At 46.6% G+C, this 26635-nt stretch overlaps 1 protein-coding gene across 1 annotated transcript in view; it reads left to right on the top strand.

The window, feature by feature from the left end:
- Nucleotides 1-26635, top strand: part of JAK3 (Janus kinase 3) — a 576597-nt gene that overhangs the window by 264790 nt on the left and 285172 nt on the right. The window contains exon 12 of the mRNA XM_069648742.1: nt 24243-24374. Within this exon, the coding sequence (XP_069504843.1) occupies nt 24243-24374 (132 nt within the window). The remainder of the gene's footprint in view (nt 1-24242; nt 24375-26635) is intronic.

Below are 26635 nucleotides of genomic sequence, written 5' to 3'. Positions count from 1 at the left end.
CAACACTATACAAGACCATCATTCAAACCCGGCCACCAGTGACACATAATTCCAAAGAAAAGTGGGAGCAGCATTTGGGACATGTGATCAATGACAACCAATGGTCCCAAATATGCGCCCTAACAAAATCCATGTCGTACAATGCTAGATATAAACTGATTCAATATAAAGTTGTACATAGACTACATTATACTCCAGCCAAACTGAAACGTATATATCCCACTACTGAAGGTGTGTGTCCTAGATGTAGTTGTGATACAGGTGACACTTCCCATATGTTCTGGTCATGCACACAATTGAGGGACTACTGAGCGGAGATCTGTAAAACACTAGATGACATGGCTGATGAACCTATTGAGTGGTCGCCGACGATATGTTTACTGGGGGCCACAGGGAAGATAAATCCAACCTGGCGGAAATTATTTAACGTAAGCCTACTACTCGCCAAGAGAGCAATATTACTGAATTGGAAAAGCAAAAGTCCCCTACTAAGAATGACTGGGATAGAGACATGATATGGACAAACTACAATGAAGAAATATATATTGATTCACTGCAAGTAGCTACGAGACCTAAAAATATATGGACCAGATACAGACAATACCAGACGATAAAGCCACAAGTGAGTAAATGTTGTAATGTGTGATGGTTTCCTTTTCCTTTTGATTTCTTGGTAAACAATGTATAAATTGTGTAATTGACATATTCATGTAGCTCAATGTACCTGTGTGACATAATAAATAAAGTTATTTAAAAAAAAATGTTCTTTTCTTCTTGCCGCAGTAGCATTGGATACATCTTGAGACATAAAGATTTTGGTGCCTTCCCACATAAGTTGCCTTTTTTGCTTTGCCTTGTCCATGATGAGTAGTATGCGAGTGTAATCATTATTGTGAGATGGAGGCCTTCAGCTCCTCCTCTCTGTGAATGACAGAAATAGAGCTGGTTCCTGATGCGTGGAGCACAACAGCGCAACGGATTCCATGAAAAGGGTAATAAAAAAGTTTTTTTTGTAAATGTGTCTGTGCGTTTATGCAAAGGTGTGTGTGTGTGTGTGTGTGTATGTATATCATGCAATGTGTGTGAAGGAGTCAGTGTATGATTTATTAGTAGTTGGGTGTGAGTGTGGTGCAGTATATGGTGAATGGGCGCATGAATCAATAAGCAAGTGAATGTTGTGTTTAATCCTGGGCTGAGGAGCTGATTTTTGGGGCTGTCATATGGGGTGTGAGAGAGGTGGTTAGTGATTTGCCAAAACATAATTTTAATGGCCATCCAAAATAAAGCAAGCATGATATGTGTTAATAATAGCTTCATTGGCATTTTGGTGCAGCCAGTCTAGTCATTTCTTACTGTGGTATGACATTTTTATTGGGCTCCTATGATAAAGTAAGCATGATAATGTTATTGCCGGGCTAAATTGGCATTTGGGTGCAGCCAGTCTAGCCATTTCTTATTATCGCACGGCATATTTATCTGAACATCCATGATAAAGTAAGCATCATAAGTATTACTACGTGGCAAGCATGGAATTTTGATGCAGCCAGTCTAGCCATTTCTGAATTTGGCTTGACATTTTGTACTGGGCATCTATGATAAAGTAACCATGATAAGTCTTGTTATGCAGTTATATTGGTATTTTGGTGTATTGGTATTTTGGTGCCGCCAGTCTAGGTATGTCTTACTGTGGCATGGGATGTTTCGCTGGGCATTATCAAGACTAAAGCAAACATGATAAAAAGGTATTACGTGTCTAGAGTGGCCGATATTGTGCAGCCATTGGTGACTTGCATCTATTGGATTTATGTAGTGGAGTTACCCCACAAAACCAATTGCAAAAGCTCTGGCTTTTTACTCAAATGTTTGCTAAAAGGTATGCTGTAAAATTCACCATTTAAACCAATTATTAAAACATTTATCTTGGGATGGTGACACCTCTGAATCCCCTTTGGGTGGATGGGGCTCCCTCACTACACTTATTTGTGGGAAATGTTTATACCTCTTCAATTAAAAATATTCACCAGCTGCCACTAGATGAGTGACTGGTAGGTGAATGGGTATAAATGTTTGTGTGCAAGGTTGGGGACCAGGCAAGGGGCCTTTGCTTACATATTTTACTGCCATTTTTGGGCAAGGTCAACTTAATATTATTACATGGAGAGGGTTTCGGGCGGGGGTTAATAGCGCAAGGGACGGGCAGACTGGATATTTACTCTTATGTGGCATTTTTTACTCACATAAGGTGCAAGGCCACTATCATGTGTGTTCTTACATTTATTTATGTATGTATTCATTTATAATGTGCCAAAGCCGGCAGGTATCAGGGCGCACACTGACACAAAGGACTTGCTGCAACAGGACAACACAAAATATCATCAGTAAGTAACTAGACAATTCATCTTTTCCCTTAGATGTTACTGAGCGAATCAACAATCAAAGCCAACACTAGCAGGATGTTACTCGAATACGAAAGTCTTTAAATGCTTCAGAAAGCACCAGAACCAATTTTCTAATCACAGTGTTCTGGGAAGGGTTTTCCATGCTTGATCTGCAAGAACACGGAACGCCCTTTGTACTTTTAAATATTGGGACTTCCAATTTTCCTTTGGAGCTAGATCAAAGTGATCTAGATGATGTGTAGAGTTTTATTTGCTTCCCGGTGAAGCTTTTCCCTGGCATCAGTCACAGTATCTTTTCTTGAGATGTCACAAACAATTCTAACTGCCTCATTCTGGGGGACTTGCAGCCTATTCAGGCATTTCTTGTCAGCTCCAGCTAAAAGGGCATTACTATAATCAAGGCTTGGCATAATGATTGCCCTAACTACAGTCTCTCGATTCTTGAGTGACAAGCGAGGCTTGTTGTGTTGTATCACCCATATATGGTACTGTGCATTGTTAATCACTCCATCTACTTGAGCTTCAGAACCAAGAGACACCGGTAGGTAGATTCTGAGCATTTTTACCTTCTCAACAACATCTATGTGGATACCATCAGTATTCAGGTTGGGCTCTAGCTTGAGTGGAGCCAAACATGTACAGCTCTGTTTGTGTGCTATTTAAGCACATCCAATGTTTGTCCCTCCAATTCCTAATTAGTCCATAGATATAGTCAAGTCTGGCTGAGTCTGTACTATAGTATCCACTCAGCTCCAGCACGAGCTGAGTGTTGTCTGTGTAGTTTGTAAAGTGAGACCCCACAGTTGATAAAAGATCACAGAGAGGTGTGACATACAGATTAAACAGTGTTGGGGACAAACAGGCTCGTTGTGGGGATCCACAATCAATCAAAGAAAACATAATATGGTATAAATAGAAATATCTTGGCATTTCAAGGTTCCTTTGCACATGTTAGTATGGGTCAAAACCAAACAGTTGCGGCATGGGGTCGATGCAATATCCTGCTGCTGGATCACACGGTCGGGTGCAGGCGCCACGCTCTTTCATCCTTTTTTATGGAATGGGGCTCCCCTTGTGCGGCTCTCTGCGACTCTAATGAAGAAAGCATAATAGCCTTTCTTCAATGGTCTTTAGTAATTCAGCTCCCTGCTGACTGTCTTTCTTTGTTCTGCTGTGAAGCGGGCAATACCACTGTCCTGTGAAAATCTGCAGTTGCCTCACCCTACATTATTTTAGCTTGGATTGTGCCACAGAATGAAGCACGAATAATGAAGCACAAAGTGGGGATAATGGCATGCACGCATTCTGTAAGGAAGCTACCGCCTTCATAAAAGAAAAGTAAAGGCTGAGACAGATTACATTTATATTTGCTGACCTCTCAAAAATGTTTTTAATTATCAAGTACACATTATACCCTGCTTTCATCTCTTTGGTGTGGGGAATTGAATGTGGTGGCATTTAATGCCGTTTAAGGCGTAGCTCATGATATACAACCCCATTGATTCAACCAGGGAAATCACCAATTGGAAGTTGCATTAGGAAACATATTCTCCATTGAATGTGTGATCAGTGCTCCAACGATACAAAACTCCAACAATTGAACAAACGTGTGACCAAAAGGCATATTTACCATTTTTCTACTGCCACTTTACTAAAATGACAATACCTTCCTTCTGTCCTCGTTCTCCTCGATCTTTCATCTGCTTTGGATATGGTCAACCATGCCATCCTGCTCAACCGGCTCCGAGATGACCTTGGTATCACGTATCTGGCCATGGCCTGGCTGACCTCCTTTCTCACTTATCAATGCTCCCAGGTCCAACTCGGGTCCTTCCTCTCCTCTATCTCATTCTCTACATGTGGTGTTCTCCAGGGGTCTAATCTTTCTTCCTGGCTGTTCAACAAATACCTGGCACCTATTGCCCACAGCATAGCTGCCCTCTGTTCCAACTTCCAGTGCTATGCGGATGACACTTAGATCTCCTTCAGGCTCCCCTCTGCCACCTCGTCTCCTTCTTTCATCTCTGACTGTCTGTCTGCTGTTCAGGAGTGGTGTGCCACCAATGATATCTGCCGTAATGCCAGTAAGACTACAATACTCCTCATTGGAACACCAGCTCCCTTCTTTCCTCTCACTCTCTGGCCGCCCACCCTACGCCCTCTTCCTTCTCTTACCTGTGAGGCTAACAACCTCAGGGTCTTCTTCGATTGCACACTCTCCTTCTCTCCTCACATCTCCGAAGTCTCTAAGAAGTCAAACTACCAGCTACACCTCCTCAGAGGTATTCTTTCCTTCCTCACTTTCCCCCAGAAGCTCACTGTCTCCAGAGCTCTGGTCCTCTCTAGGCTGGACTACTGAAACAGCCTCTTTCTAAATCTTCCTGCCTCTACTCTCCATCCTCTACAACTCAGCCAGAACAGGACTGCAGGACTTGCTCTTGGCCTTAAGCCCAGGGGTCATATCTCTCCAGCTCTGAAATCCCTTCACTGGTTCCCAGTGGTGGCAAGGATCAAGTTCAAGACCCTTTACATTGTCCACAATGCTTTCTGGGGACTGGGACCACGCTACCTCCAACTCTCTCTTCCTAAATATCTGCCTTCTCTAGCTCTCTGCTCTTCCACCTCCAACTCTCTGAGGGTCAGTCGTTTTTCCAAGCAAAGATTGTGGGGCAGATCTCTTTCTTCAGCTGGGGCCTCCCTCTGGAACAGCCTCCTTGCCTCTCTGAAACTTGAGCAGAATCATCTCTAGTTCTGTAAGCAACTCAAGAACTTTCTCTTTGCTTCTGCCTTCTCTCTCTCTCTCCCTTGCTGATCTCCTGCCTGTTCCATGCACTGATCACCCTCTGGATTGGGGCCCAGATACCTACCAGTCCTGCATGGCCTCTTGGCTCCCTTGCCCTTGTGGAATGTATCTCTAACCCTACAGACCCCTCTCTTGCACTTATTTGCTGCACACTTGTTTTTCTCTTTTGTCCCGCACTTCTCCATCCTCCCCCTGCCCTCAGCACTCCCCCCCTTCGCTGCTCTTGCACAATCTGAATGATGCAGGGCCTAGTAAGATTGTTTTGTCCTCCCTTTTGTTACCCACTCTTTGTCTTGTCATGTCTAGAAATGTTTGTGTACAGGAGCGTTATAAATGCAATATCATATCATATCATATCATATCATATCATATCATATCATAGATCAATGCATTTTTGTTGATAACATATGAAAGCAGGTTTAAACATATTGAAATTGGCATCCCACATGTTCTACTGTCACCTGTCCCTGCAGCTGTCACTGGTGTAAAGGGCAGCTGAACAGGAACTTCTGGGGTCCTCTACCAGGCTCTGCCAGCCTCGTCAATGGTTCCTCTGCTGACGCCCAGGTGAAGAGCAAGGCTCAGGGGTTTGCTTTGCATCCTCCGAATAATCCAAGAGCTCAGAACCGGCTCAAGGGGCGATCAAGTGGTGCAGTGGCACCTGGGCACTGCAGATAAAGCGTACCGCCAGCTCACACATTGTAAAGTGGCTATGAGTTTCTATGAAAGTCATTGACTGGCACTTCACATGACTTTGAGTGACAGAGGCGCCCGGGCAACTATCACTGCCTTGCCCAGGGAACTATAGGCGACCTGTATTAGAGAGGGCAAATAAAGTGTCAGCCTGATTAAACCTGGCAGGGTCGCTGGCTTATCTGCATAGCATAGTCTTTCCCTGTGTTTCCCCATCTCCAAAGAATTTGCACAAAACTCCAGCCTTCCTTGTCAATGAGCACAATCACCAGAACTGCACAGGGAGCATTATCCACTTATTAGGGGCAGGGACCAACTCGTCCACCATTGACCACTGCGCTTACATTTCTAAAGAAAAAGCAAGAGCGGGGGCGGGCGGCGGCGTATAGTGTATATGCTAGCGCCTGGACAGGAAGTCATGTTTAGAGTTTGAAACGCACACTCGTATGCGGTGGGAGGCCGGAGAACAGGGTCTCCCCCACAACATCTCCACGTGGTCAGTATGAAAAAGATTTGGAGGCATACGCGGAAGAATTGTTTTAAGGTTACAAATGGGATATATTCTAAAACACTGATTGATGCCCACGCCATACATTGTATATTTGAGAGCTTTCGTTAAAATAAACATTACGCCTGTAGGTTCTGCTGATGAATCTCAAACGACCTCACGCAATTTAAAACGCTGCATTGGTGGCGGTGATATGATATGATATGATATGGAATTTATAACGCGCCTATACACAAGTGTTTCAAGGCGAGACGAGGCAAGGGGGGAGGGAGGGGCAAAGGGAGGACAGACAACGATCCTACTAGGCCAGGTGTCATTCAGATCGCGCAAGTGCAAGGGAAGGGGGAGAAAGGAAAAGTGCATGGGAAGAGGGAAGGGAAAGTGCAGTACATGGGAAGTGGAATAATAAGACACATAAAACAGCCAGCTAGTGGCCAGTGCAAGCAAGTGCAGACGTAAGTGCTGGCAGGGGGACTGAAGGGATACAGAAAAACAGTCCCCAAGTGCAGGGGTTGCCAGGGAGGCAGTGCAGGTGGGTAATTGACAGGGCCTGGGCCAGAGATCAGAAGGGTGGCCAGGTAAACCAGTGCAATTTCAGTCAGGAATACAGCAAGGGAGGGGGGAGAGAAAGCAGAAGCAAAGATGAAGGTTCTGAGGTGTTTCCGGAACCGGAGATGGTTCTCCTCGAGTGTGCGGTTTAATGGGAGGGCATGGTGTGTCCGACCAGCGTAAAAACAGGTTTACCCCGTCGAGAAAAGTAAGGAAAGAGTTAGGCATCTTGAAGAGCTATTATTCCCATTCCCACGGTGAACTGTACTTTTTTACTTCTTTGCATTTTGGTATTTGTTTGTAGTTTACAGAATGTTGTGGGGTGGCGGGGGCACCCAAAAATTGCACACAGGGTGCTGGCAGACCTGGGGCTGACACTGCCCGAGCTTTAAGCCGGGTCGCCAGCTAGTCACTCGCTGATGGTCTTGGTTTAAGAGGGAGGGTCGGGGACATGTGAGCGGCAACCGGTCTGCTGCGGCCGATGAATTGTAGCAACACATATACCCAAGTGTTCTGTAGACGTGTGCACGCAGCTCCAGGAGTGGTGCGCAGGGAATGGCCTCAAAACATCAGCGTTGTGCAACTGTGTCTGCTGCACATGAGAGCGCACACCTCGAGGATTCTAGGAGCTGTGCACAGAGACGGTAGAACATGGAGCACAAAAGGAGGTGCTGACAAGTGCACTCAGCGGCAAGATCTTAGGTTATGTGCACCGAGACATCTATACAGGTGGCCGTGGCCGCCTTTTACCCACCACTGAGCTAGAATGGCTAATCCCCCTATAGTGAGTGGGGGTGTAGATTCTATTAAAGACACAGAGCGAGTATTATGCAAGAATCTGCTTTATCACTCGACCAGCAGCCAAAAAGAAATATCTGTTTTTTCAGCCAATAAGGTAGGCTATACTTTTAAATGCCAATACCACCTCTTTTGACCTCTTATGTAAACACGTAGTACTATTTCATATGGAAATATAGCTATTGTTTTATAGTGCTGCCATAAGGAGGCCCAGCAAAAGTTGTTCTGCAAAACCATAATCCACAAGGACCATCTTAATGGACATTTATGAGATGACTTTGAAGGGGATAATACCTTACGCTTATCTAGAAAAATGAGTAAAATACTTACCAATCTTAACTATAGAAAGAAAATAAATATAAAACTATGAAGATACGATCACCAAAAAGAAAAATATAATTCCCGGTGGATGAAAACCGTTAGTGTGGTAGTACCATTTCTGGATGACTTTGGACATTATGAGAGTAGTGAATAGAGGAGCATTCTGCACAAACATATATCTGAAGCAAACTAGGGCGAAACAATACTTGAGAATCATCCCAGTCGGCAAGAAGGAGAAGTCTTCTTAACCAGCCCCCCAGAGAATGCAGGGGGAGAATCTAAGGGCCTCATTACGAGTTTGGAGCTATTAGCTCATGGCTGCCTCCAAACCGGGCTCCTTTACCGGGTTCCTGCAATGAGGAATAACTGGGTCATTTCCGACATAGGAGGACCCGGTAATTCCTCCTTGCAGGAACCCATCCCCATTCGAGCCCCCATAGGGCTCAATGGGAATAGGTAGGGAGGTAATAACGGGCAGATACACCTGGCCCGTTATTAACTCCCTCTACCCCTCGCGGGACCCGGAAAAGACGTCTGGTTTTACCAGACGTCTGATCCAGGTCCCACAAAGAGAACCTTATAATACGCGCACCCGGAATGAAGGGGGCCAGTCCCATATCGGCCCCCTTCATTCCGGGTGCGCAAGGGTCGTAATGAGGCCCTAAGTCTTATTACCTGTTGTGCATTAGGTTGGGAGATAGAGGAAACAGAGACAACAATTCCGCAATCAATTGGAACCTGCCAAACATAAACCATTCAAGGTTTTAAGAGACTCTGGGACAATTATTCCTCGAGACAGAGAGGTATGTGAATAATAATATACTTTTTACCCTTGGGGATTAGGGTTGTGAAATGGTTAAAGTAAATTGACCAACATAGTGGTACTTAGTACTAATTAGTGCCTCCGCTTTTTGATCTACAGGGTATCCCTTCACTGTTAGAAGCTACTTCAAACAGAATCGAAACAAGACATTTTATACCCCTGAAGAATGTCCTACATTTTGTGTGTTTAAGGGACAGAAACTTGTACAAGTTGAGAACCTATCGCGTACATTAAATAATATGAAATAGCCAGATTGTTTTGTGGCATAAGGATCTGTGTGTGAATAATTGACACTGTTTTTGACCTTAGAGAAATCAAATTATTAGGACACACTTATATAGATATACTTGTGTTGTTGTTTTACTTCTGTATTTGTTTTATGTGATATGATAATTTTTTATGATTATTTTTTACCAATAATTCTATTATGTGTGATTAATAAAATTTGAAGTACATGTCAATGAAAAAATATGGAATGGTATTGACTGCTAGTCAGGATATCCAGTTAGACAGGCACCTGTGAGTGTTTGAACTTCCTTTTGTATAATATAAGGACTTCTCCATGTAGTAAGAAGTTGTGAATCCCCTACTGTGGACTATGCCAATTTGAGAATAGTGCCCACAAAAGGCAGTCAGGAGGTCACAAAAGTGGTTAATCAGGGATTTGGGGTCAGAGAGTAAGACCAGGAAATCATCTGCATAGAGAACGCTGCTCAATGGTCAGTGGATCAAATGGGAGATTAAAGTGGTGTGACGATAGGGGACAACCCTACATGGTGTGCAACCAATCTTAAAACCGTCAGACATTATTCCTTTAACAGATACAGAGCCGCGTGGGTTTGCATACATGGCCCTAAACAGATTTCTTATTTTCAGAGCCAATCCACGCGTATCTAGAGTCCAACTGATGTTACCCCACTCCACATAATCTCAAAATCGATAGAGTTTATTGGATGGAGGTTAGTGCTGTTTCTGTGGTGACAAACCTTAGATATCAATTCTCGCATTATTACTGCCTGTTCTGCTCTTCACAAACTCTGCTTGATTTATATGAAACATCCATCTGCAGAATAAATATTTTAATAGGTAACTTCACATCGAGTTCAGGAGAGCGATGGGGTGAAAGTATGAACATTTCTAGTGTTGCTTACCTGACATGTGAAGCAGAGTCATCAAGTCCATATCCATGGAATCTGGGATGGTAACCTTTATGGTTCTTGCCCTATATATGCCATGTTTATCATGTCATCATATACATTGCATAATATAGGATCTAGAACCATACTAAACTTCTTATAGATCTCAATTGGCAACCTGTCAAGGCGAAGGCTACTATAAGACACTGATGGGTTCTGATCGCTCTATACTGGAGACTCTAATTATCTACAAGAACTCTTGGAATTATTGCATTCTGGAAAAATGAGTTCTTGTCCCCAACATCTTTGTCTTAAGGTGGAGGATAACGGTCACTAAAATAATTGTCAAAAGGCCAAATTAATGTCTCTGTTTGAGATGAGGATTTCTCTCTGTTCATCCGTTCAGTCTGTCCTACCTTCTGATACGTGCATTAGGTTAAGGCCCAGACAAATGCTTGCATGGTCTGAGATAGCTATTTAGTCCCCCAAGGATCGCACCACTAAACCAATCTGGTCCTCTGATTCTAATAAAATGGATCCTGGCAGTGTACCAATGGTGGTGCAGTGATCATCAGTGGTCTTTCAGTTTAGGCCTTTGCCTCAGATCTAGTATAGACTGTCGGAGGCTTTTACGGGAGGTGTGGGGAAATCTGTCTAATCGACCACCCTACACTATCTTAAAATTCCCTGCAAATATAAGCTCATCTCCCTGTAACTACAGGATATCCCCAAGAAGAACAGCCCTGTGTAGCCATTGGGTGCATCAAAATTTCCCAGTGGCAATGAATATCCCTCCACTAACACATGCTCAGCCCTCAAAATCACTAAGAGGTTGTCCAAGGTAATTGCATAGTTCTTTGTCTTTGTGATACTTGAGATTTCTTCATTACATTTTTTGTTAAATTGATTTTCTATATTCAACGCCAATAAACACTTCTCTTGAGGAATATTATATCTGTCCCCATGGATATTTGAGTGAGCACCAGCTTATGCTTGACTGGGAAGTCCAGCTCCTGAGAAGATTGTCCGAGAGATTGTAGGAAGTGACGTATTCATTGATACCAATCCCACAGTCCAACTTCCTCCCAGGATCTGACCAAGGATTACGTCTTGACGAGGGCTCCCCACCCAATGACCCCGTTTTTAATCATAGCATACGTCTCTTTTGACAATGCAAATGGGGGAAATAAATAAGCATTTAGTAAAACCTCTAATTAAAGGGACATTCTAAGCTCTGTCAACAACCTATTGTGTATATGCAAAGTGCAACGTCGTAGCAAATACTCTGGGGCAAGATCAGTACCCCTCTCCTGCATTCCAACAGCCAGGGATATAGCCTCTTGGCAGTTTTAGCCAGTGACCACCTATACAGAATCAAGTATAAGGTGTCAGCTGACAGCAAAGGACCCTTCTAAATAAACCTTTCATGTACAAATGGCAACATCGTGTGGAAAAGCTACTGGCAGTACAGCGGGCAATATAGTAAAATACATGCTGTACTTTCAAAAATACACACAGAGAGATTATAACTTCTCAGGTGACATCACTCTTACTCCAGCCGCCTCTGGGTGAGTCAAGAATGATCTTCGCAGTGTGCACATGGACAAAGCACAGATCATAAAAGATGGCCGCCACGACAAACATGATGGCTGTCATTGCACATTGATTTTTACGGACTGTGTCTTCTTTTCCAGGGCCAGTGAACATATGGCCAGTAGAATTGTGATTCCCATGGATCAGCAGAGTGATTTGCGCACGTTACAGGACCTTTGTGTGGGAACTATGGCATGACTCACCCTGCAGGGGGTCTTCACCCCTTCCACTACAATCACGTGACCCAGAAGAAGGTCCGGAATGCCATTTTACGTTCTTTCCTTCCGCCTCTGAGGGCCAAAGCCTCCATACGGTGATATCTAGATAGAATAGAGTGTGCACTCCACTTGCACTCTCAGCTCCTTTCCGGGCCTATTTTGTGGAAGGTCCTTGATGGTGGATCCAAACATCAAGCAGTCCCCACTTACCCCAGAACCGGGTTCAATTACTCATTCAATACCAGCCACAGATTATTGTGGAGAAGGTGCATGATGGTGCAAATTCTGAATTCTTATCATGTCAGCATTCTTGTGTTGGCAAATTTGGCGCACGTCGAGATTAATGCAGGGGAGATGTTTGTGTTGAGATTGCGGTATGGGGAGGTTATGAATCAATACTGAGATACCGATCATGACATCAGAGGGTCTGCCTGAAAAGAGCACATTTTCAGCTTTTTTGGCATGCGTTGATGGCCTGCTGTCTGGTTCAAACTCTGAAGCGAGAGGACTTTATTCTCCAGATTTTACATGAATTCACCTCTTGCCGGCACCTTCCTAGCAGGCTGCAGCGGCGTCGGTGGGGGTCAGGGGGCTGAGGGGGCTATAGCCCTAGGTCCTTTGGCTGTAGCCCCGGATAGAAGCTCTGGGGCCACAACCAAAAGGCGAGCTAGCTATGAGTCCCAACAGCAGGGGTGGACTGGCCAATAGGGAACTCTGGAGATTTCCCTGTAGGCCTCTGCACCCTAGGCAGTGTGGTAGTTCAACATTTTCCCATAAGAAAAGGGTTGGGCTTGCGGAAAATGTATAACATGGGGCCAAAAATATGTCCAGGGTCCCTTTTGCTTCCCAGTCCACCCCTGCACAACAGTCCCCACATTTAGCCCCAGATCTTTTACAAACCTAGCGACCCCCCTGGCAGACTGCTCTCAGTTGGGTTTCCAGATACTCCCCAAGGATACTTGTGTCCCTTCATTTGAAGCACTGCAATGTGGAATGCTACAGGTACTCTGTTACAGAGGGGTCTAACCGGCCCAGAACCATTTCTCAATGGGACGAGTTTCCAGCTAAATTACCATTGCACTTGATACAAATGGTACATTTCTTTTTCTTTTTATCAAAGCAATTAACACCTTAAGAACATGCCAGGGTGCTCATAGCGTTAAACCCCTCCTTGCGGGCAGGCTTGCCCGTCAAAAGCTTGCTAGCCCAGGCCAGGGTTCACCTGAATGAACATTGGCAGAGCGAGTCTAGTTAGATTGGCTGATGCGCCCATTCTCAGATACATGGTGTTGATATGATTGGTTATTTATAACGCGGCCAATACGTAGAGGTTTCTAAGCGCTGACCCAGGGATCGAACCTGTGTTGCTCCGTGTCGTCTTGCTTCCAAGGCGAGCACATTGCCCCTGAGCTGTCCTCCAGAGACAAGGGGGCTGATTCATGGAATTTGTGCGCCGAAAAACGGGGATTTGTGCGCCATTCTGCCCGCAAATCCCTGTTCAACAAATGGGGATTTGCAGGCAGAATGGTGCACAAATCCCAGTTTTTTGGCACACAAATTCCATGAATCAGCCCCAAGATATACAGACTGGACTGATGTGTGGTAGTCCTCATGGCACAGAGGGTGGTTTTAATCAGCAAGCCACACTTACACATAGAGCGATTCACGTGGCAGAGGGTGATAGCATCGAAATGTAGAGTGTACTGGCATGTAGAGGTTGTCGGCACAGAGTGGCAGGACGGATAGGCAGTCTGGACATTTCCCATACAGGAGGCACTTTTGAAATCTTGACGTCATGCTTTGTAGAGGAAGCAGAAACATTGTGGCCATGTATGTAATACCTCACATATGCAAAACAAACTTTGAGTGAGCACGAGTAACTCCCTCCTTCCAGTGAAAATCAAAAGTTGGCAAAAAATGTATTCCACATCTATGACAGTAATCACCACAGCTCTGCTGCTTCGGAAAATCTGTCTCCTTCCTGCGTCGATGACGTCGATACGCCGCCCTCGAGGACCTCCTCCGACGGCCGACGTCACTGGATGTTATAAGTAGGACGCACGACGCCCATAGCCTCAGTTCCATTTTTTCCGTGAACGTGTTCGCTTTGGAGATCTCGGCACGCCTCGACTCTTAGGAGTTTCTGTTGTTTCTCGGTTCTTCGAACCTGTTCGTTTTGTGAAGTTTCTTCTTCGTGAAGGATGTCTACTTCGTCTTCCACCCCACGTCCGGGATTTAAGAAGTGCTGGTACTGTGGGTCCAAGATGTCGGTTACGGACTCGCACAACGCCTGCCTCTGGTGCCTCGAGGAGGCCCATGACATGGATGACTGTGTCGACTGCCAGTCGCTCACGTCTAAAGCCTTGCGGGAGCGCAAGAAGAAGTTATCGGTAGGTAAGGTGTCTAAGCCACGGAAGTCGAGGTCTGTGGGGCTTTCCACGGACGATTCGAGAGGTGATTCTCCGCGGCGTCATCGGAAGTCCAGTGGGTCTCGGTCCCGGAGTCGGACCCGCCACTCCTCTGCCGCTTCGAGGCACTCGCGGAAGCGCCGTCATCAGTCGCCTTCCCCGTCCTCTTCCGAGGAGTCCGCCCGTCTGCGGGTCGCTCACCCTACCTAGCAGGCGACGCCGGAGCAATGGGCTTCCTTCGGGAAGAAAATGTTAGCGATTCTCCAATCGCAGGGCACCGGTCCGTCCGCGCCTCTGAGTGGGGTCAGTCATGATCGGTCGAGAGACACCGCTCGCACGCCTTCGGGCTCGGGAGGTCGGCATGATTCGCGCGAGAGGTCCCGCTCGGACAAGGGGAATCGTTCTCGTCATGCCCGGTCCAGGTCCCAGTCTTCGACGCGCTCGAGACCGTGTGAACCTGTGATGTCTTCGAGGAAGACGTCGACCCCGGTGGGGCTGAGGTCGTCGACAGACTCTTTCAGGGCCCCGCCTCCGAAGAAGTCCTCGGCGCCATTGGCACCCAGGCTGTTGAAGGACACGCTCGGGACTCTGGCCTCGAGGCCTGTGTCGACGACATCGATGCTGTCAGCGCCGCGTTCGGCGTCGACGCCGATTCACTCGATGCCCTCGACGCCTTTTGAGGCTGTGTCGACGGGGGTACCCCGAGGCTCGGTGGAACCCCCTAGAAAGGCTCTGGCCAAGGTCAAGCATGGCTTTGGCTCACATTCTGTGCCTTCTTACCGCCATCTTGAGTTTATTTCAGAGGTGGTTGAGGGCTCTGATGATGGCATGGTTCCTAATACGGTGCCAGATGAGATTCTCTCGGGCCATAGCCAATTTGAGGACCTGAGGCAGTCCCTGCACGATGCTAGTGGGCTGGACACCTCTCCGGAGGTGGAGTTTTGTAGGCCTGAGCCTGGCACTCATGCCGACTCCTCGTACCAGCGCCTTATGTCGAGGGTCACCGAGTACTTGGGATGGTCTGCTCCCCCGAGGGAGTTTCTTCAGGATGACCTTACGGATATCCTCAACCTTGGTCCACCAACTGACTCGCTACTGCCATTTCATATGGCTCTACAGAGGAGGGTGGTGGCGGCTTGGACTCCTCCCGAGAGTCTCCCGGCAGTGGGCAAGTCTTTGCTGCAAAAATACCGCCCAGCCAGTAGCGACCCCTGCTACTTGTCCAAGCATCCCACTCCGGAGAGTTTGGTGGTGCAGGCGGCTATGGCCCCGGCAAAGCAGGCGTTGTATCCTACCATCCCTCCTGATAGGGACGACAAGCGTTTTGACGGCTGGGCGAAGAAAGTGTTTTCTTCAGGGGGTATGGTGCTTCAGGCGGCCAACTCCGTATGTGCCTTGTCACGTTTCATGCACACTCTGTGGAACTGTGTTTCCTTAGCGGCTGAACATATTCCCAAAGGGGACGAACAGGATGGTTTCCTTGCCATGGTTCAGGATGGCAAGGATACCATGTGTGAGGCCGTTCAGTCGGGTTTGGACATGGCAGATTGCGTCAGCCGGTCCATGGCGGCGAGCACCGTGATACGCAGGTTTCCGTGGTTGCGGAAGTCGGGCTTTGCTCCTGATGTGCAGGCCCGGCTCCTCAACATGCCCTTTGACGGGGAACATCTTTTTGGCAGCAAGGCTCTAACGAGAGCCTTGAGAGGTTGCAGACCTCAAAAGCTGCAGCAAAGTCGTTGGGCGCTGTTGTTCGACAACCTCCGCCTTTTCGACCTAGGGGACAGCAATGGAGGGGAGGTTCCTTTTGTTATTACTCATCCTTTGGTAAAGCGAGAGGAGCTGGCAGTCAAAGGGGCCACCGTAAGAGTGCCAGAGGTGGAAAACAAGGTACTCGAGGTGCCAAGGCTGCTCGGACTATTGCCTCTTTGCCCTCAGGCAACGCCGCAGCTGCTTCAGGTCAGTCATGAGGCCATGTCCCATGGTTCGCCGGTTGGGGGAAGGCTGGCGCAGCATCTTGCAGAGTGGTGCGCCATTACTTCAGATGTGTGGGTTCTGGCGATCATAACCCACGGCTACTGTCTTCCTTTCCGGCAGAGGCCTCAAGACAATCCACCGGGGAAGCTCTCTTTGAAGAGTTTGAATCCGCTCCTTGCGCAGGAAATTCAATCCCTGCTGGAGAAAGACTCCATAGAACTGGTGCCTGTAGCGGAGAGGAACAAGGGATGGTATTCCCCTTATTTTTTGATTTCCAAGTAAGACGGGGGATTGAGACCCATCATGGACTTGCGCGTTTTGAACAAACTCCTCAGGAAGGACATGTTCAAGATGGTTACTCTCTCTCAAGTCCTCCAGGCCCTTCAACTTCAGGACTGGTTGGTGTCTCTCGACCTCAAGGATGCTTATTTTCATGTGCCGATACAACCAAAGCACAAGAAGTACCTGAGGTTCGTGGTTGGCGACTCACACTTTCAGTTTCAGGTTTGACCTCCACCCCAAGGGTTTTCACCAAGCTCATGGTAGTGGTGGCAGTGCACCTCAGGAAAGGGGGGATTCACGTCTACCCCTACCTGGACGATTGGTTGATCAGGGCATGCTCTCCTGAGCAAGTCCTGGATCATCTGTCAGTCACCTGCCACTCCCGCCACAAGCTGGGCTTCTCCCTCAACTTAAAGAAGTCCCATTTGAAACCAACTCAGAGGCTCCAGTACATCGGAGTAGTGCTTGACACGTCCCTGGGGCAGTGTTTTCCTCCCCAGGTGAGGGCTCATCACATTCAGCAGATGGTGCACAAATTTCAGCTTGCCGAGTGTCTCCCAGTGTTCGAGTTCTTGAGATTGCTCGGCCTCATGGCATCCTGTATTCTTCTGGTGCCGGAGGCCAGGTTGCGGATGAGATCTTTGCAATGGGCACTCAAGCTCCAGTGGTCTCAGTCCTCCGGCAGGATGTCGGACCCTGTTCAGGTGCTGTCCTAGGTCGCCCAGGACCTTCTGTGGTGGGCCGTCGAAGACAATCTGATGAAGGGGGCTCCATTTTGGCTACCCTGGCTGGAGGTGACGATCGTGACGGACACATCCCTCACAGGATGGGCAGCTCATGCCAACGAGTTGACAGACAGTGGTCGTTGGTCTCCGTCGGAGTCCAGACTCCATATCAATCTGTTGGACCGAAGGCTTGTCCTGATCCTGACGGACAACACGGTGGCCATGCACTACCTCAACAAAAAGGGGGGGGCAGGGTCACTTCCTCTGTGCAGGGAGGCGATGCAGCTCTGGTTCTGGGCAATCCAGCAGGAAGTTCCGATCTCAGAAGTTTATCTGGCCGGAGACGAAAACGAGACGGCGGACGCTCTGAGCAGGCAGAGCGCGATCTCTCACAAGTGGGAGTTGGCTCAGGAGATTCTCCTGGAGATCTTCGCCCTTTGGGTGACCCCTCAAGTGGATCTCTTCACCTCCAGTGTCAACCGGAAGTGCGAGAGGTTCTTCTCGCGGGAATTTCCTCCGAAAGGAGCCTTAGGAGACGCGTTTGTGGTGGAGTGGTCATTCCCACTGCTGTACGCATTTCCTCCAGTCCCCGTCATTCTGCAAGTGCTGCGGAGGTTACGGAGGTTCGGTTCCCGGATGATCCTCATTGCTCCGGCATGGGCCCAGATGACGTGGTACCCGGACATTCTCGACTTGTCCATCTGCCCTCCACGTCGTCTTCCCTACCGAGACGATCTGCTCTCATGGGAGGGGGGTCAGGTTCTCCATCCAGAGGTCAGATCCCTCAACCTTCACGCTTGGTTTCTGAAAGGTTGAGGTATAAGGATTGGGACATCCCGCAAGACATGATGGAGGAGTTGCTCTCGGCCAGACGGCCAGCAACAAAGTCCCCGTTACCGTTGGCGTAAGTTCTGCGACTGGTGCAGGGTTAAGAATGTGGATCCTTTTTCAAGTGACATTCCTGTAGTTCTGTCTTTTTTACTTTCTTTGGCCCACAGGGGCCTGCAAGTGGGTACCGTTAAAGGTTATCTGGCGGCGCTGTCCATATTTAAGCGCTCGTCGCAAGAGTGTTCCTTTTTTTAAATTCCTTTAATTTCTCAGTTTCTGAAAGGGCTCACTAATGTGTTCCCCCCGTCACCTTTCTAGGTGCCCGGTTGGGATTTGAACCTTGTTCTCAAGTTTCTGATGGGTGCTCCGTTTGAGCCTTTGCATTCATGCCCTTTGAGACTGTTAACTCTTAAAACTGTATTTTTGGTTGCGGTCACTTCCGCTCGCATAGTGAGTGAGTTACAGGCACTTTCTGTTAAGCCACCCTTCACTGTGTTTCATAAGGACAGGGTTGTCCTTAGAGTTTGTCCTTCCTTTCTTCCGAAGGTGGTGTCGGAATTTCATTTAGGCCAGAAGGTTGTTCTTCTGGCGTTTTATCCTCCTCCACATCTTGGTAAGGAAGAGGAGAGGCTCCACAGGCTTGATCCTAGGAGAGCGTTAAGCTTTTATATTTCACGCATGTCCTGGGTCAGAGTGGACGATCAACTCTTCATTGGTTACGCTGGAAAGTGTTTGGGACAAGCTGTGACGAAACAGACTTTGTCTCGCTGGATTATTTTGGCTATCTCTGAGTGTTACCGCTTGGCGGGTAAGGACCCACCGGTCGGCTTACGGGCCCATTCTACCAGGGGTATGGCTGCCTCTACTGCCCTACAAAGGGGTGTTCCTATTCGTAACATCTGTGATGCAGCCACCTGGGCTTCAGTACATACTTTTGTACGTCACTACTCCCTCGATTCCAGCCAGGGGCAGGATCTGGCCTTTGGCAAGGCGGTCCTTTACTCCGCAATTTGATTGGGCATTCTAAATTTCTGTTTTCTAAATTCTTTTCCCATCTCCTTGCATTGGTACTGCTTTGGGAGTCTGTCATAGATATGGAATACATTGGAGGAATCAATCCCCTCGAAGAACAAATTACTCTCTTACCTGGTAACGTTCTTTCGATGGGATGGTCCGACGACGTATTCCATATCGCTCCCACCCTGCCTTCCCCGCTACAGAATTTCTTATGCTATTGCAGCTTATGTTTCTGCAAGGCTTTGTGTGGTCAGACTGGCAGAAGTCTGGTGCCACACGTTCTGGGAAAAAACTACAACTGAGGCTACGGGCGTCGTGCGTCCTACTTATAACATCCAGTGACGTCGGCCGTCGGAGGAGGTCCTCGAGGGTGGCGTATCGACATCATCGACGCAGGACGCAGACGCCGAAAGATTTTCCGAAGAAGCACAGCTGTGGTGATTACTGTCATAGATATGGAATATGTTGTCGGACCATCCCATCGAAAGAACGTTACCAGGTAAGAGAGTAACTTGTTCTTCTTTTGCAAAGGTTTGTTTAACCATATGTAAATAAATAAATTTAAAAAATAATAATAATAAAAAAAGTTGGCAAGTGAGTCCAGTTGGGTTACTAACTGGCAAGTATCCATTAGGAGTCTTGGTTACTGGCGTCCAGTCTGGAAAAGATAATTTGATTGAACAGTTGCACTTTTCCCAACTGCAAACAAGAGCCATCAACATTTTCTTAAAATAATTCTCTGGATAGGCAGAGCAAATTGAAATGATCATCTCCCAGCTGCCATGTCGAGGCCCAGACCAAGATATATGATATGATATATCATTTATAACATGCATGTACAGAAGTGGTTCCAGGCGCTACAAAACAAGGGGGGGGGGAATGGGAGACAGAGGGAGGACAAGACAAATGATCTTACTAGTCCTTGTGTCATTCAGATCGTACAAGTGTGACAGCGCAAATGTGCAAGGGGAAGAGAGAGGGGGAAGTGCCAGGGAGAGGGAAGAGGAAGTGCATTTAGGGCAGCAATGCCCTGAGTGAGTGCAGCCAGGGCAGTGTGGCTTTCGGTAAGTGCAAGGAGGCAGGGGGCTGTAGAGGTTGCAGGTGCAGCCCCTAAGTGGGCGGTAGGCCTGGAGGCAGTGCAGGGGAGACTGATCATGGAGGAGCCTGGTACCCAGTGAGACTCTGGAGGTAGCCAAGCAACCAGTCCGCCCAGAGGGCAGGTAGGTCAGCAGGGGGGAGAGAGTGAGACAGCAGAGGAGAAAAGGAAGGTCTTGGGCAGCGTTCAGAACTTCAGGTCGTCGAGCTTAGGTTTGAGAGGAGCAGGGAGGTTGAAAAGGCTTGGAAGGGAACCTTTGTGAAATTGCTGATGTACCCTGTGCCTCTCCACCTCCAGGCTACAGACTGAACAATGTCATCTGTTGGTCAAGAGCAGCGCGAGTGTTCCAAGGCATGCTACCTTTGATCTGAGAGCATACAGAAGAGGGTAATGAAGTAAATGATAGAGATGAAAACGAATAAAATGGACCTCTGTAGCTAGCCTTTAAGAATTCCTAAAGTCCACATACTTTACCTTGCTCGATCCCGGTGAATGTACACCACAGCATCACAGCATTGACTTCTGCTGGCCAATGGGTGAGGCCCTCAATTGAAAAATGTTGACCCCCAGATCCAAACGGCCTCACACTCTCCCCTCACTACTATGGAAAGAAGAGGCATTCATGTTGATAGATTAATTATCAGCTCGGGGTCACCATGTTTCTGGCTCAAGGGAGCACTGCATGACTCGTGCTGGGTATTGGGTGTGCTTCAGGGTTATTTCTGCAGGGTTATTGCTGCAGGGATGATCATAGACATGGAAGGCGATGTAGACATGTGTCTTCGACAGAATTCAGGAAAGAGATCCAAAAGTTCCCCTTCTGCAGGCGGGATGGGAGTAAATTCGGGATGGGAAAAATGGTTTGGGTGAGTAGCACCCGAACCATTGCTATCCATCTAGTTTAAGAAGAATTTCGAGGTCCTCCTCAAATGATACCAAACCCTGTCAAATAGTCTTGTTCATCATACACTTCAATCCTTGGAAGGGAAGTAGGGAAAGGGCACACCATGCCCAGTGTTGTCCTTTTCTCCCAGGGTGCAGGAATACTAGAATGAGGTCTGTACTTGGACCAGGTGTCCAGCTCGCTTCTGTGTGATTTGATCCTAGAGATTTTGTCAAAAGCAAAACCATCTAATTTCTTTTCTTTTAATCAATTTGGCTGTCAATATCTGCGGAGGGGACCCCCATCCAAACCCCATTTCCACCTCCACCTTAAATATTACCATTGCCCACCCCCCACATATATTTTCGGCCGAATTCGGTCCCTAAAAATGTGATGGGTTTGCATTCGACCAAATCTCCTGCGATAGAATCTTCCTATCTCGTTCAGCTACTCTTTAGTGTGAGAATGAAGGAGAGGAAACTCATAGTAGTCATGGTAGGTGGTAGCAACTGGCCAGAAGGTGGTAGTGCACTACTATGGAGAAGAATGAGAACTAGGGAGAGTGGTGGACTAAGATGTGGTAAATACCCAAGATTCTGAGGTCAACCCGTGGTCTGCAGCGTTTTTACTGCCACTGTTTCTATAGTGGAATGTTTGGTCGTGGCAATTTGAGCACCACGGCATGCTATAGATGAATAGAACAGAGAGGTTATACCGAGTGCTGTGATAAGTTGGCAAGAGGATGAACAGGGCGGGCAGAATGACAGCAAGGGGCAAGTCCTATTATCAGAAAGAAGACAACCATTCTATGGTAAAGGTGGTGTTGCCAGGACCAAACAATAGACCAGGATATTGTGGAGTTGAAACCACATGGAGCCGTTACCCCGTATGATTCATCATAAGAAGTCACGCTTTCAATCAAGCTGATTTCTCTTCCTAGAGAGGCAAGTCTTCAACCCCATGTAGATTGAAGACGAGAAATGAGGACCATGTCCTCAAAGAGAGAGAGACAGACAGACAGACAGAATGACAGAAAGAAATGAGAAATATGAAGGGGGATGTTGTTTGGTTAAGGGATAACCAGCATGAGGTGGACTCACTCTGACATTTCTAGATGTAATGCGATCATTTCTGAGGAAGGAATTGATCTATCAGAGGAATTTCATTTAATTGATAATGAACCTGTGGCTGGTTGAAGCAAATGTAACTAATCTGGTGTAGCAAGCAAGGGAAGGAGAGCTGTAATAAGTGCCATTAGCCTGACCACAGTGATGGATCCCAAGCAACGCCAATCATGCATAAAGATGCTAGGAGACACCCACTATTTGGGAGTTATGTCTAAGGGTTTCTTGGCTGACAAGCACCAGTGACATTTCTATGAGAGCCTTGGAGTGAGCGTGCACAAGATTAAAGCGGGTGCATAGTCATTTCTGCAGACCACAGCACCTGGTAACAGCCTTAACCAGGTCAACATTGTTGTTAGCATTGTTGCAAAATATATTGTCAGCATTCGCACCCCAAATTCCCAGGTGATTTGTCTACATTTTGGAAAATGTACTCGCACTCTGAACATACAGAGTGTGGGAGGCTAACACGTTTATCAGAATGAAAGCAAACAAAACAAGAAGCGGCAAAGCCAACGTTTTTGGCTTTCATGTAGTCATGGCAGACTTTTTCCTGGCACTGTCATAGCACTAGTGACAGTGCCAGGAAAACCACTTAACCAGTGATAAGATGGCAACAGATAGCAACATGTGAAAGTACATGCACAGTGCCAAAAAATGTTGGCTTTGATCAAGCTTGTTCTTAACAGAAATTCACTGAAAGGAACAGATGCAAGGGCACACATATTGTCTATAAATACAGTGGCTGAAGGGACACTTGGTTAAGACATGTTTATTGGATCAGGAGGTGGTTTCAGCTGTATTTAAGACATTAACTTTCAGAAGACTGCATAGAAATATCACTGGCAACCCTTTAAAAGCAAAGATAAAGCTCTAAAAGGTCCAAAGTGTGTGTTTTGGGAGAGGTGGGGAGATGGTAGTGAAAGGGAATAGCCACAGTGATGATTGAAAAGTAAACAACACCCCTGTGTCCCTCCTAACATCCCATCTGTCTCCTATCTTCCTTTTTCATTGCAATACAGAACCAATTAATTGGTGAAACACAAAATGGCTGCTGTTGAAAAAGAAATAGCCATTCCCTTCACATGTGGAGTAGGCAAGTTGTCAAGAACAGTGAAGGAGTAGAAGGCTGTAGAAAGTAGGCAAATCTAAAAAATAGTACGAATAAAAAAGTAGTGCAATGCCAACAGTTTGGGCTTTTGAGTAGGCATGGGAAAGGCACTTGGTAGGCACTGCCAGAGTGGTATTAACTGGCAATGAATGATAACAGGTACACAATGGTGTGAGTACCTTGACATCTAATAGCAGTGCTTGGAAAATGTCTAATACTTATACACAAGCCAAAACTGTTGTCTTTGCCAATGCTTGTTTTTAACAGGACTTCAGTGAAGGACACACACATGGCTTATGAATCGAGTCGCTGAAGGCAGACCTGGTTAAGATATTTTTATTTCACCAGTTACACGTTTACAGCTCCAATACATTAATTAACTCTCAGAAGACTGCTTTGAAAAAGCACTGGCAGGCACTTTGAGTGCAAAGTCTGATGGTAAGGCTTGATTAAAGCGAGTCAAAAGAGTTCCCATGAAGATGTGTTTTGGGCGGGAAGGTGCAGGAACTGCGTGGGAATGGCCTTAGGGGTTAGAATAACCATGGGCAGTAAATGGGTGGGCAAATAACCAAACACCTACACGCTGTGTGCCATTTCTCCCCATCTGCACTCTAATGCAATCGTTTTGGTTTGTAGGTGGTAAAACAACTATAAAAAGAGAGGTGCAGGACAGAGCAGCTGACAAAATGCTCACAAAGTGGCCTTGTGTAATCACTCACAGTACTAAGTAATCTGTTTGAGAGAATGGGTTAGGCAGGGTGGATAAGAACGCTACTGCTGAGCATTTATGGTGAAAGTTTGGAGGAAAGCAGCCGATGTCCCTAACAGTGGTTAAGGCCCTCTTCTGACAGATTGTTTACAATGGCCCGCCAACATTGCGATGTCTAATGAAGATGAAATGCAAAAAGGCTCTGCTGCAATTTCAAACCTTTCCTTCCTCATATCTCTACTAGGGGGAGAGTCTGGGCCAGGGCTCTTTCACCAAGATCGTCCGGGGCATCAAACAAGACATCGACGACGAGGAGAGCCACCAGACAGAGGTTCTACTGAAAGTTCTGGAAAGTGCTCACAAGAACTACCAGGAGGTAAGCCCTGCAAGGTCCTCTTCCATTCCCCCATGCTGCACAATGTAGTGTCATTGTAGACTCAGGGGTCAAGTGCTAAAAATTAAAGTGGGGGGGACTCCTGAACAAACGCAATTGGATGTGACGTCGCCAGAAATTAGCATATCAAGGTGAAATGTACACATTTAATTAAATTGGCTTTGCATAACCACCCAAATTGCACAGGACAAATGAAATTTGCCTTTCATAAAATCAACACACACACAAAACCAAGCGAGGATATTTTCCTCTAATAGTATTTTTGAAAAGATTAAAAGGTGTGCATGTTTTAAACTCCCAAGAACCAATACAAATATTTTTGTTGGGACTTGCAATACTGAAATGCGCCATTTCACCTTTAGTTGGTTGTTATTTTTTATCAGGTTATATAGTGCAGTTGTGAAGTCTCCAGCCTACAAACCTGACGACTGCGGTTTTATCCCCGAAGTCTTCTTTAATTCATAAATTCAAAGAGGTCATTCAATGTTTCTCATTTTAGGCGGGGGGACTGAGTGCACCCTCTGAATAAAGTGGGTGGATCCCGTCCCCCCGTTTGTACCCTCGACTTGAGCCCTGATTGTAGTGTCTTTCATGAAATGATACCTATCCCCAAACTGCATCTCTCTTCACCACAGCTCTCCCGGGCCATTTGGACGCAGCGTGGTCAAGCGCTCTATCGACATTGTTTCACCCTTTGTCTTTTTGAAGCCCTCAGCTCTACAGCCATTTTCTAGAAAAGAGTTTGTTTTGATAATGAAATGAGTTATGTACATTTCAACTGCACTTTTAAACACACGCGTAACCAGGGTAGCATAATTGTGAACAAGGGAAATAATTTTGAAGGGGCCCATGATGGACCCTCGGATGTGGAAACAAGGCACAGTCACCACACACGAATAGATACGCCAGACACGAGGTTCTGTTCCCAAAATCTAGGGTTTATTGCAATACAAAATAGTCCCAGTTGGCCAAGTGGTCTCACGCCCCGCGACGTGTGTCTAACAGACCTCGGGGGACGCAAGAGAGCGTGAAACATACATCAGTTACATATATACGAACGGAGCATCTTACAATCAGTAATGACACATTTGATGCCGCCCCCAATTCATTTCCCTTTGAATTAGAGGCGATGATTGACCATCGTGACAAATATGACACCTTAGACCACCATATTTAGTAACAGTTTGCAATCTCCAATTTTACAGACACCATTCTTTGTTTGCGAGAACACAGTGTTTCTGTTTGTCATGGGCAAGCTGCGCGTAGGAGACTGGCACATACCAGGCCTCACTATCTCTAAGTTTCGATTCTCGCTCTAGAAGTCAGCCCGCTCTCCGGGGCCTCACTGGGCTCAGAAAGGAGGGCCGTAAAGAAGATCATAATTCAACTCTTTAAATGCTAGTTTCGTACATTGCTATTCTTTCAGGAGACTCGCTGGCATTCGTATACTGATTAAATGCCTTGCTCCCTGTCTTCAAGGATACGTGAGGGATGGAATCGGTCATTCCTGTCTGGCTCTCCAATGTAATGTTTCAACATGTTTCTTAGCCTTGGACCATTGAAGCGAAATAATAACTACAGCAAAGCAGTTTTACATGAGGGAAAGTGGCAACGTTAGAGAGAGCAGAGAGAGAAAACAAAATGGCGATTCTGGTCATCTTAAAATGGCTTCACTCTAGTTAAACTAATAGCTACGTAATAACTAATGACTAATGAATATATATTCTTACACTGTGAATGAGGCGGTTGGTCTTCGGCCAACCAATTATCATTCATTTCCGGACCCTCAAGGGGTGCTTGGTTTTTCTGGACTGACAAACCATCCTCTTGGCCGTAAGCCAAACGTCTCATCCATACATTGCATCCTCCTCCGACCAAGTATTTGGATTAGATTCGGAATCTGATTCAAATTCGGATTCATGTACACTTGTTGTCTCCTCGTTATGATTATTAATATCAATTGCCATGAATTCTTTAACGGTTTCAGACTCGTTACTATGGTGAGTGATTGATTTAGTAATGTTCTTTCGTTTCATCATTTGTACACACTCTTCGCTGATTTCAGTACATATTATGGGGAGACAATGTATGCAACAACAACATGTCACGAATATTCCTAGGATTGCTACTAAAATTGCAAATAGTTTCCATCCCCAGGATCGCAACACTTCCCAGAACCAGGAGCTTATGTTCAATTGCCAACCGCCTTCAGTGGGATGAAGATCGGAACTTAACACATGCAA

Source organism: Ambystoma mexicanum, chromosome 1p, assembly GCF_040938575.1.
Source record: "Ambystoma mexicanum isolate Mex_15411 chromosome 1p, UKY_AmexF1_1, whole genome shotgun sequence".
Taxonomy (NCBI): domain Eukaryota; kingdom Metazoa; phylum Chordata; class Amphibia; order Caudata; family Ambystomatidae; genus Ambystoma; species Ambystoma mexicanum.
The sequence above is the reverse complement of the archived record's forward strand: the minus strand, read 5'-3'. Positions and strand labels throughout refer to the sequence as shown.